We start from the raw sequence: 12,802 nt of genomic DNA on the forward strand, positions 1-12,802 counted from the left end.
GGTAAATATTAAAATAATAATTCGCTCCATTGCTACATGTCTACATTGCTACATACATATATATGTCGCTCAAAATCAAAATTTAATATGTAAATTACAAACATGGGTTATAATTTTATAATTTTAATGGTTTATTAAATGAAATCTCACATTCTAGTCAATTTTGCTTTAAAATCCCTTTTTGACATTCAGTTCAATCAAACATAAGAACGATACTGATTACAAATAAGTAAATAATGTAAAGCACCAATTAGCTAAACGAATTTCCTGCCATAAATAAGTAGGATTGCCTGTTGGTTGGTGGCAGGGCTAAATGAGTTGTGCGGCTATGTGGTCTTGTGGTATGACACTCGCTTTCGGATCGGAAGGTCCTGGGTTCGAGCCTCGCTCGGCGCTTAGTCGAGTCCTTGGAAAAGACTCTTTACTCACATTCTTTCACCGTACTCAGGTGTAAAATTAGTGCCTGGCCGTTAACAGCGTTGTCTCTGTCCGAACAAAATTGTAATACCGCCCAACATGCGTCATGTCATGTCCTACATGTTACGTGTTGCCATTGGCCAGGGACCCATTGTAAAGCGCTTTGAGCACGTTTAGAGGATATTGCGCAAAATAAAAGCTCAATTTTTTAAAAAATGAGTTACTTAAAACAATGATGTGTGTTGATAAAACTTCAACTTAAAATAAGCTTGTTTGCTGGCAGCTCGAAATGAAGAAATGGAAAGCTGCAGGTCCGATAACCTAATTTCTTATGGGCTCATTGTTGCATTGTACATTTTAAAAAAAATGACGCACAGCATTGTCCATTACAGCAATGTTATATTAGGCCCATAAGTGGATTTAGATGTCAGACCTTCATATGTGTATCGCGTCGGTACAAACACATCAAATGATGTTGATATTCATTGCTTGACTGAATATGTTTCAAAAACATTTAAACGATCAGCTTAATCTCAATGATTCCGGTAGGAGTGGTCTGATCGTCATTTTATGAAAAGGAAAATACTTATTGCCCAAGCTAATTAAAACGAAGAGGTAATAATAATTTATTTTTTAAAAAAATGATTATGGGGTTTCCGGGAATTAAATTTAAAGATGTACGGTAATTGTTGTTATATGTACAGTTGACTGCACTCTCCTCTTTAGGAGTTATCTTTTGGTTCAATGAAAGGTTGTTCGTTCCTTTTCTTCTCTTGGACTAGGGAACACAGGGGTCACTTAACTTAGAAAAGATGGGTCGAATGTAATAATTTTGTTTTGGTATCTCACAGGTTATTGAACACGAAAGGCACCATATTCAATTTAAACCAGATATGATTATTTTCACTGCAGTTTACCGAGGCCTGGTTGCCACTGGTGACAGATTAGTTCCATCAAGATTGAGACCGTTGTGGGAGCACCCAGCAGGTGAGTGAAGTGCGACCTAGCAGGTTAGATAGAGAGGTGAGCCGGTATGACTAATACTTAGCTTCTATACCAGGACAAATCATTCGTTTGGACAAAAAAATAAATAAAAAACTTACCGCTTACCGTCAAAAGCAGTTTAGATTTGAAGATGCATTTGTTTTCTATCAAAAAACATTCGGTACTAGACAATCCTTGGCCTTGATGAATTTCAAAAGTTGTGTTTGAAATTATATCCTAAATATTTTCATGATTCATTCCTCGCGTAATCGTGGAGGCTTACGTCTGTTTTCAAGGTGCCGCCCAAGGTTTTTTAAAAAGTTTGAGAAAAAGATACGGAAAAAAGTGTCCCTAGATTAGGCACTTGCAAGAATTAGCTCTCGTGAGTTGAAAACAGGCGAGGATTTCTGTTTCGTTTTTGAGGGGAAAAAATTTAGGAGTGATTTTTAAATGCTCATTCTTCTTTCTCAGTGGAATGAAATGGCATGTATTATATATCATTGGAAAGGGCATAAAATTCTGCATACAATGATGCTAATATTATTATCTTCCTATATCATGATTTTGAGAAATCTTTGCGTAAAGAGAGTATATGTGTTTAAACGCTTATATCTTTTAAACCAGAGATGGTCCTTCTTAATAAAAAAAAGTCCTTCTGAGATACATATTAAAGTAGCTTCTCTAAAAATTTCAGAGCAAAATATGTTTGCACTCAAAAGTTAGAGCTCCCCAAAAAACAGTAATTGGCCTCGATTGTTTACAGAAGCTGCCATTTTCTTTACTGATTCACTTCCTGTCGTCTGCTGGGTTTGAGAGATAACTTCGTCAATCCACATCAAAACTTTACATCTTTATATCTTACAAAATATTCCATTTATGGAAGTTATTTTTGTTTTAAATTATTCAATTAATTGGCGTTTTCGTGTCCATGCATTCATTTTATAATTTACAATTCTCTTCCTTTTTTTTCCGATTGATTTTTCACTGTTGATTTTGACGTTTTTCATCATTTGACGGACGTCTGTCCAATTCAGGAGAACGGGGGAGCGGAAGTTTTTAAAATCACCTATTTTCGATCATTTTAAACACTAATACACCACTTCAAACATTTATCAGTCCATATCTCTGCTTTTATGAGGTCTATTTTCATTTTGAAAAGTTCAAAGTGAACAACTAAATGACGCCGATTCAGTGGTATATTTGGTCTATCTACATGTGAATAAATATTTAATTGTCAAATTTTCCAAAATTCCAATGGGTCATTCATTTGCATGTCGTGATCTATTTTTCCTTGATTTCAGCTGTTTCAGCTCTAAACTATACCTTTCTCTCTCATTAAATAATTATTTTTCTGTTTGCAATGTATTACAGAGATGTTGAATTACCACATGTAAAAATTTCAAAGTTGTATCTGAAGCCGTTTCTGAATTATACTTGATTAGCCATTGGGTTGCTGTGTTTTGGTCACATATTTTCCTATTAAGCTTCTATAGAGATTTTTCACACCACATAAAAGGTCATAACTTTTTAACCAGTTGAGATAGAACGATAATTTTTTCACTTTTGTAAATGTCTCACTCCCCTTTATTTTTCTACGCTAAATTAATACCGATATCACTATTTTGAAAAATTATTGCAAGTGCCTACCTAGATAGGTATGCAATTTGGTGCATTAGTGCAGTAAAAATTGGTGCGCAAAATTAGTTCGTAGCGGATGCGAGACTGTGTGTGTGTGTGTGTGTCTCTTTCTTTCTTTTTTTGGGGGGAGTACACGTAAACTGGTTTACCGTTGCAACACAAGCAATAGATGGTCCTCGCTGTCGTGACTGCACGCACTCGTGTGTGTGTGTGTGTGTGTGTGTGTGTGTGAGTTATTTTTTAAAAAATCAAAACAATTTTAACCATTTATGGCGAGATTTGATCTTACACTCCCCAAACTCCAGATCTTAGTCTTAATGATGTCATTAAAAGACAAGCTTTAGGATTTATATTTTAATTGAAGCCCGAGTCTAAATATACTCTTACTACTGCTCTCTTGGTGAAACGATTTATTCCGCATAAGCAATCTGCAGAAAAAAATCAGTGTAACTGTAAAAGGTTAAAATTTCACGAAGTACGCTCCGTGAACACCGCTGTAACATTCCTTTGATCTACGTCATCAGGCAACCCGTTGTTTCTTTCATCTTTTCCCATTCCCCCTTACTATCCCCCCATCCCCCCCCCATCTCTCTCTCTCTCTCTCTCTCTCTCTCTCTCTCTCTCTCTCTCTCTCTCTCTCTCTCTCTCTCTCTCTCTCTCTCTCTCTCTCTCTCTCTCTCTCTCTCTCTTTCTTTCTTATCATAGTGTTATCCCTTCCCCTTCCCATCTCAATGTAAAATGAAAAAGTTCTGCTGTTTGCAGATACATGTATGATTGTTTTGTTTTTTCTCTCTCACCCAGCTAGGATTAAAAACCAAGACATCAGGTAATTGGTGTCTAATGCCAAAGTATAGATTCTCTCTTTGGCCAATTTAGTCACGCATGTGGCAGCCCAGCTATTTATTATGTTCTGCCTATAACACACAATAAGTGGGATTTTGGGGTGGTACGAAAGAAATCAAGGTCATAAGTAACCGTGCACAAGAGCTGTATAGGGAATTGGTTTCTGGGGTCTTGCAAATACCAAATATTTTATGGAAAGCTCTTTCGAACTCCAAGACGTCTGGTTTGTTTTGCTATCTTGGAACAAACGAAACAGAGATGTCTTGATGTGTGACCTAATTGTCTGATTTTGTGACCTGGATGTAAGGTTTTGTGACCTAGATGTATCCTTTTGTGTGTGCAAGCCATGCGGGTAAGTACAGCGATAGCTTGCCAGTTGAGGAAAAAAAAAAGAAGAAGCAGCGTATCCGCATTTGAAATACAAAACACAAAAACCTGAAAAAACAAAACAACTTAACCTTTTAAAGGCGAATATCAATCTTACTTGGACCAAAAAATAAAATCTTACTGTTTTCATCAAAAGACAAAAAACAAATTACAATTTAAAAACTTGAGCTTTTATATAGGGCAATATCCACCCAACGTGCTCAAAGCGCTTTTTATCAATATTCTTACTGCTCTTATGGTGGAAACGTTTATTTTTTCTGCGTTAAAAAATAATATAAATGACGACTATTATTTGAAAACAAAAAGAATCAATGTCACTGGCAAAGGATTAATTGCAGTACTCCTGCATCCTGTGAGACTCCTACGGCAGTTGCTAATCATAAAAAAAGGAAATAGCAATCAACAATACTAAGTTGTAAAAAAAAAGAAGAAGAAAAAAAGGAGGGGGGGTAGAGCAAACCCAGTAGCAATGCAACTTTTAGCGGCGAAATTCGATCTTTGACCTAACACCAAATCCTCTTTCATCAAAAGACAAGTAACGGCAAAACGATTATAGACAATTGAAGTCAGAGGTTAACAATAATAAAGATAAAAGCAAACTATTATCTGAAAGCAAAAAATTTGCTTCGCTGTTCAGGGGTTAAGAACATCTGCCAGCATCGTTGACATGCTCTACGTCACCAAGGTCACCAAGCGACACGTCTCCCTTTCGCCTTCATCATGCAACCCCCCCCCCCCCCCCCCCCCCCCCCCCCCCCCTCTCACGGTGGTGGTGGCGGCAGATAAAAAAGGCCTTTTTTTCTTTTATTCAATCAACTTGACTGCTGGTGGACCCTAGGCCTCTCTACAAGTACAAGAAATAATACTCACTTCAGTGATGCCAAAACTCCGGTTTCACCGGAAAAAATTCCGGGCTCCGGGCAACTTCCGTCAAATTCCGGTGAGGTCAATTTGTTCCAAGGATACCCCCCCCCCCCCCCCTTTTCCAACTACCACATCATCATCATTGCCACTAGTATTACAACCATCATCACTACCACTACTACTGCAACCACCACCACATCATCATTATTGCCACTACTACTACAACCACCACCACCACATCATCATCATCTCTACCACTACCACAACTACCATCACCATTACAATCACCACCACCACATCATCATCACTACCACTACTACTACAACCACCATCACCACATCATCACCACTACCACAACTTCAACCACCACCACCACATCATCATCATCACTACCACTACCACAACTACCATCACCATTACAATCACCACCACCACATCATCATCACTACCACTACTACTACAACCACCATCACCACATCATCACCACTACCACAACTTCAACCACCACCGCCACATCATCATCATCACTACCACTACTACAACTACCATCACCATTACAATCACCACCACCACATCATCATCACTACCACTACTACTACAACCACCAGCACCACATCATCACCACTACCACAACTTCAACCACCACCACCACATCATCATCATCACTACCACTACCACAACTACCATCACCATTACAATCACCACCACCACATCATCATCACTACCACTACTACTACAACCACCACCACCACATCATCATCACTACCACTACTACTGCAACCACCACCACCACCACATCATCATCACTGCAACTACCACTACAACTACAACCACCACCATCACATCATCACTACCACTACTACTACAACCACCCCCACATCATCATTACCACTACTACTACAACCACCACCACCACATCATCATTACTACCACTAATACTACTACAACCACCACCACATCATCATCACTACCACTACTACATCACCACATCATCATCACTACCACTACTACTACAACCACCACCACCACTACATCGTCATTACCTCTACTACTACAGCCACCACCATCACATCATTACTACAACCACCACAACCACATCATCATTACTGCTACTACTACAACCACCACCACCACCACATCATTACTACCACTACTACTGCAACCACCACCACCACATTATCATCACTGCAACTACCACTACTACTACAACCACCACTACTACAATACCACCACCACCACATCATCATTACCACTACTACTACAACCACCACATCATCACTGCCACTAATACTACTACAACCACCACCACCACATCATCATCACTACTTCTACTACTACAACCACCACTACAACATCCTCACTACCACTACTACTACAAGCACCACCACCACCTCATCTTCATCACTGCCACTACTACTACAACCACCACCACCACATCATCATCACTACCACTGCTACTACAACCACCACCATCACATCATCACTACCACCACTACTACTATAACCACCACAACCACATCGTCATCACTACTACAACTACTACTACTACTACCACTACCACTACTACTACTACTACTACTACTACTACTACTACTACTACTACTACTACTACTACTACTACTACTACTACTGCTACTACTATTACAACCACACCACCACTACCACATCATCATCATCACTACTACTACTACTACTACTACTACTACTACTACTATTACTACTACTACTACTATTACTACTACTACTACTACTACTACTACTACTACTACTACAACCACTACAACATCATCATCACTACCACTACTAATACAACCACCAGCACCACATCATCATCACGACCAGTACTACTACAACCACCACCACCACATCATCATTACCACTACTACCACTACTACTACAACCACCACTACCACATCATCATCACTACCATTTGTACTACAACCACCATCACCACCACATCATCACTACCAATACTACTACAACCACCATCACCTCATCATCACTACCATTTGTACTACAACCACCATCACCACCACATATTCATCACCCACCGGTACTACAACCACCACCACATCATTATCATCACGACCACAACTACTACAACCACTATACCACCACCACCTCATCATCACTACCACTACTACTTCAACCACCACCACCATATCATCATCACTACCACTAACAACAACGATTATCACATCTTCATCATCACTACCATTATTACTACAACCACCAACACCACATCATCCTCCTACCAACAGTACTACAAAGTCTACCATTAGGTTTTGGAGCTTTACTTCATTTGAAATAAGGAAACTTCGGGATTTTATTTGGCAATGTGTTTATGTATCATAATATAATTCTAATCAGTTATCTATTTAGAACAATACAATAATATGTAAACACAATACCATTCCAATTCCTTTTTCTTGTGTGCGGAAATTCCTCTTTCGGCATTGAAATTCCTACGAGTGGTGCCTGAAACTCCTGTGAGCCAAATTTAAAGTTGGCGTCTCTGTCACTTTTTCTCTGCTCCAACGAAAATATCTATCCCCTACCCGTCTAATTATTTGTAGCAGACGACAAATTTCTCAAAACGGTCACGTGACACTGTAAAAACAACACAGGAAGTCCATGAAAGCTTATTTACGGCATTTCCTTTGAACTGTGTAAACAACAAAATTTCGTTTTCATTCGACTCAACGGGTCAGATTAGCCTGTATTTGTTTAACGAACTAAAGCTCTGAAAAATCAAAATGTTTCTTAGAAAGTTGAAAGATGCTAGTTTTTGAAACAGAGGTAGGTTTTTAAAAAAAATCTTTATATTTTACGTGAATGCATGCTCAAGGCGAGTTGGACGTTCAGCGGAGGTTGGTAGGCCAAAGGCCCACCTCTCTAGTATTATCTAGACTGTCTAGTACACCCGTTAAAATAGTGTAGTGTGAGCTTTCAAATTACAGATCCTTTCACCTCATTACTAAATACAAGCTCGTTGATAATGAAATGGTCTGTATTTGTTAGATTGGTTTGTTGTTCCAGCAGGCTGGATTATTAGGTGAGTAGCGCAGAAGCAGAGGCAGAGGAATGAAATGAATGAACTTCCTCCTCCATATACACAGGCGCCACCCTGGAAAGACCCGTGATTACACATCAAATGTCATTCTAGATGTTTATTCAAACATAATGATATTAATAATATACTTATGCAATATTTAATGCATTCATAGATTTGTGATTCGTGAGTATGAGTGTTCAAATTTCAATTGTTCAAACTCAAACATACTCTCCAGAAAACGTGCAGAAAATTTTTTATATAGCGTTGAGCAAAAGTGAAGAGATGGGCCTGAAACTTAATCTAAATGTTAAGAAAACCGAATGCATAGAATGATAACAACACAACCTTTCACTTGTTAAGTAAAAGAGAGTCCATAAAAAAAGGAAATAAATTTAAACATATAGGCACTATCATTATCCATAGAAAACAAAGAATAGCTGTGTTTCATAAAATGCGTCCAGTTATGTCAAACAACCTAAAGTTGGAGACCAGAATGAAAGTAGTGGAAAGATATGTTATAAGTACCATTTTAAATGGTTGTGAAATGTGGACGTTGACAAAGAATGTACTAGGAGGTTAGAGGCATTTGAGATGTGGCTGTAAAGAAGAATGTTGAGGTTATCATGGACAGGCAAGTGAAGGTGAGAAAAGGAGGATGATTGATAGATACCATCAGAAAGAGGCAGTTACGGTTTCCTGGACATGTGTGGAGAAGAGACAAGAGAACAGTTGGTAACATCTGGGACGATTGAAGGAAAGAGAGCGAGAGGAGGACAGTGAATGACATATTTAAATAATCTAAGAATGGCCAAAAGTGATTTTAAAAGCAACATGAGTGAAAGGTACTAAGTTTCTTTCTCAAGAACTGAGATGCTGACATTGGGACATGAACCCAGGTCTCTGAGGTGGAAGTACAATACCCTATCCACTGAGCAATCGTAAAATGTTTATTTTTGAAAATATCTGACATATCTTGACTCGTTGATTCAACTCACTCCATCATTTACTGTTTATAGACCTTATCTTTGCTGGCATCTGCAAATGCCATTTGACCATTTTCAGAAATTTATCATCTATTAAAAAGTTTTGGTTTTAGAAAGAAGACAGTGCACGTCCTAGAAAAAGTTTTATTTAGATACATGGCTAATAATGTAAACATTTTTAAAAGGATATAATTCCAGAAGAAAAGATTATTGTTTGAACATCTGAATTATTTCTATTATGATTCATGACAGTTCTATTCTTTCATCTGCAGGTCCAAAAACTGTCCATTTTTATGCACCAGTGGTGAAATGGGTAAGAGCATGAGAGTTGAATATTTTGTTTGTATTCTTCTTCTTCTTCTTATTATTATTATTACTATTATTATTATTATTATTATTATTATTATTATTATTATTATTATTATTATTATTATTATTATTATTATTATTATTATTATTATTATTATTATTATTATTATTATTATTATTACTATTATTATTATTATTATTATTATTATTATTATTATTATTATTATTGTTATCATATGTTGTTGTTCATTGGAGATGCTAGTCCCAAGTTTAAGTTTCGAATTTACACATTCTTTGGTGTGAATAAAATAAGGTATGTCTCACTAAAATTTTGATATTAGGTATAACTTGTAGTGTAACTGTAAATTACAAAAACTATTTATAGATAATTATAAAATGCTCTGCAATTGATTACTGAATATTTAACATGTCTATTTTACATTTTTCATTTGTTATTGTAAAATTTTGTAAAAAATATTTTTTCAGGCTTTGGTAATTGCTGGTTTGGGAGACTTGCGTAGACCAGCTGAGAAACTCAGTATTTACCAGTCAACAGCTCTAGCAGCTACAGGTAAAGATTAATACTACCCTAGATGATGATTAATGGTGAGATGGCTCAGTGTTCACCTTTGGGAAAAAATAACAGTAGTCCTTCAGAGCTCTTACGCCCATGGAGCTGGAGTTTATCCCGGTTTCTATAACTTGGAATGGACTAAAGCAATTTTTTGTTTTCCTGTGGATATGAAACTAATCTATCACAGTAATTTCCACCAGGTCTGACAGACCCAACTACCTAATCACTGCCGGGTGGTCAGGGAGGTTAGACAAAAAACTTGTTTGCACCTAGGATCAATCTCGGTTCCATCTGCATGTGAAGTGAGTGCTTTGAGCTATTGGGTATCCCACCATTGCAAAATCTGCAGGATCATTTTTTGAAGTGTGGGTCTGAGCAATGAGATGATTCACAAATAAAAATGCATTTGAAAGAAAAATTGCTGTAAGTTTGTAGATTCTACATAAAGTTTCCCATTACCCCGACACAAGTATGATATTATTATTATGATTTTGGGATTAAGAAATAAGAATGTGTTAAATTCCATTTTTCTTTGCTCAGGTAGGGTTTGTGTATATCATGCTTTTTGCTCTTTGTTTTGCTTTGGTTTCTAACTACTGTTACAGGTATCGAGGAGTTTTTCATTGTTTTCTTCTTTTATATTGTAGCAAAAGTAGCTTTGTCACTGACCACTAACAAAATATTTATTGAAATTATTGAATATTCTGATTTGTAATTTTGTATGGAAAAATTATGCCTATTTGCAGTCTGATCAATAATAATAATAATAATTGTCTCTTTACCAGGCACCATATGGGCACGATACTCATTGGTCATCATTCCCAGGAATATGAGTCTTTTTACGGTCAATGTCTTTGTAGGATTGACTGGATATGTACAGCTGGCCAGGGCGATTCAGTGAGATTCTTTGACATTTCTTTTTTGTTGTTTTTTTTTTTTTTTTTGAAGGTGGGGATTATTTTCTTCTTTCAATGTGCTCTGCAATACATTTTCAGCCATCATTTGAATTGGTGCAAACAGCTTTCACTATTTAAAAAAAATAAATGACTCGTATACAATCTTTTTCTATAAATCATTTTAAACAACTCGAGTTATTATTGTAATACATGATTTATCCCTCTCATCAATGACAATTCACAACAAATGGTGGTACAATTTTAAAGTGACAAAAAAATTGATGATGGCTTATTAAATATACATGTCGCAATGAAAATTTAACTTAATACTTTGACTGTGTCAATATTATTATTATTATTATTATTATTATTATTATTATTATTATTATTATTATTATTATTATTATTATTATTATTATTATTATTATTATTATTATTGTTATTTATTACTAATAACCATAAACATACTTAGCAAAAACTGATATATGCAATGAAATTAAAGAACGAAGACAAAAAGATGAATAAAAAATGATACGGGTGTAAAAGTAAAAAAGTTAGATCATATGATGGATATTTGGGATTCTATTTGTATGGGATATAAAAACAAGTTTTTATAGCAGTTTGTTAAAATTAAAGAAGAAACAACTTTTTTTGTTGTTTTTTATTTTGTTTTGTTTCTTTCGTCTTGTTTTATGTTTGTTTTTTTTTGTTTTTGTTTTTTGTGTTTACCTGTTATTAACATTTTTATTTCTTATTATTCTCATCACCAGTTACCAGTATACTCATCGCACAGCGAAGAAGAATATGATAAAAGAATCTTGAGGAGTCAAGCTTTAATGTCTCTATTTTCACTGCATTGATGTTCTCGGACAAGATTTTACTTCAGATTTTTTTTTTTTTTTTCATGATTTCAAAAAGAGAGTAAAGTGTCCTTACAGAGTTATGCAATCCTACCATAATCACAGTTGGAAATGTGTAAAAATTTTTGGGGGGTTTTTTCGGTACCATCTTTTATCACTTTGTAAAATAGCTAAAAACTGGTTAAACATGAATTTAAGGGACCAAATTATTTATTTCAGTCGGACAATATTTTTATGTTAGCATACTGACTAACAATACAATGAGAGAAAATTCTGCATTTTTGATCATCTGCACGAGTGTTCTGTTTGTCTGCTATTGATAAGTTTTTATAAAGTACAAAAGCATCGGATAGTGTATTGTCATGTCAGTAATAATTTCAGATCTTGGGTATCCAAAAGACATGAAGATCAAGTGAATCCCTTTTTTATGTTTAAGTTTTGACACCTAGATGGTGTAGCATTGAAGCAATTCCTTTCAGTTCACCGGTAATTTGGAATTTGGTAGCTTTAGATCATTGAATGTTCGTTAACAACAACAACAACAAAAAAGAGAAAATAATCAGAATTTTAAATAGTTTTCAGTTTATCAATTTTTTTGGTTTGATCAATTTCAGTTTAACCGGTTCATTCTATGATTCAAACTCGGACATTTTAATTAATTTTTTTTTACATTGCTCCTTAGTCTCATTTTGCAGGGGTTTTGATATATATTTTATGCTAATATAACAGAAATTGTTTGTTAAAATTGGATTCTTGTTAGATTTTGATAATACAGTTTACACTTAGTGTCGTATTATAGTATTTTTTGTATATTTATCGTTGCTTTGATTCTTTTTATTAAGATAGCATATTTAATTATTAAAAAAAAAAGACTTATGCCAGATTTCTTGAGATTAAATTTTTATTTTTTTTTTTTTTTTGTGGAGGGGGTGTTGTTATTGTTGGATCGAATTAATAGTTTGTAGATGGCAAAGGTTTTAACAACACTCTGA

General features: G+C 35.7%; 1 protein-coding gene across 1 annotated transcript; it reads left to right on the forward strand.

Moving 5' to 3' along the window:
* Positions 1 to 1,173: 1,173 nt before the first annotated feature.
* Positions 1,174 to 12,366, forward strand: LOC144961544 (mitochondrial pyruvate carrier 2-like). The gene is made up of 5 exons (XM_078894698.1): positions 1,174 to 1,404; positions 9,444 to 9,484; positions 9,967 to 10,051; positions 10,840 to 10,951; positions 11,721 to 12,366. The coding sequence occupies exons 1-5, from the start codon at positions 1,311 to 1,313 to the stop codon at positions 11,770 to 11,772; spliced, it is 384 nt and encodes a 127-aa protein (XP_078750824.1). The 5' UTR covers positions 1,174 to 1,310; the 3' UTR covers positions 11,773 to 12,366.
* The last annotated feature ends 436 nt before the right edge of the window (positions 12,367 to 12,802 follow it).

The sequence above is a fragment of the Berghia stephanieae genome, unplaced genomic scaffold (genome assembly GCF_034508935.2).
Source record: "Berghia stephanieae isolate SIO BIC M18660-M18661 unplaced genomic scaffold, UCSD_Bste_1.3 scaffold294, whole genome shotgun sequence".
Classification (NCBI taxonomy): domain Eukaryota; kingdom Metazoa; phylum Mollusca; class Gastropoda; order Nudibranchia; family Aeolidiidae; genus Berghia; species Berghia stephanieae.

Excerpts from the sequence above, each read along its gene's own strand:
- LOC144961544 (XM_078894698.1), top strand. The coding sequence starts at position 1,311 with ATGATTATTTTCACTGCAGTTTACCGAGGCCTGGTTGCCACTGGTGAC. Across the intron at positions 9,485-9,966 it reads ATGCACCAGTGGTGAAATGG|GCTTTGGTAATTGCTGGTTT; the intron begins GTAAGAGCATGA and ends ATATTTTTTCAG. Across the intron at positions 10,052-10,839 it reads AACAGCTCTAGCAGCTACAG|GCACCATATGGGCACGATAC; the intron begins GTAAAGATTAAT and ends TCTCTTTACCAG.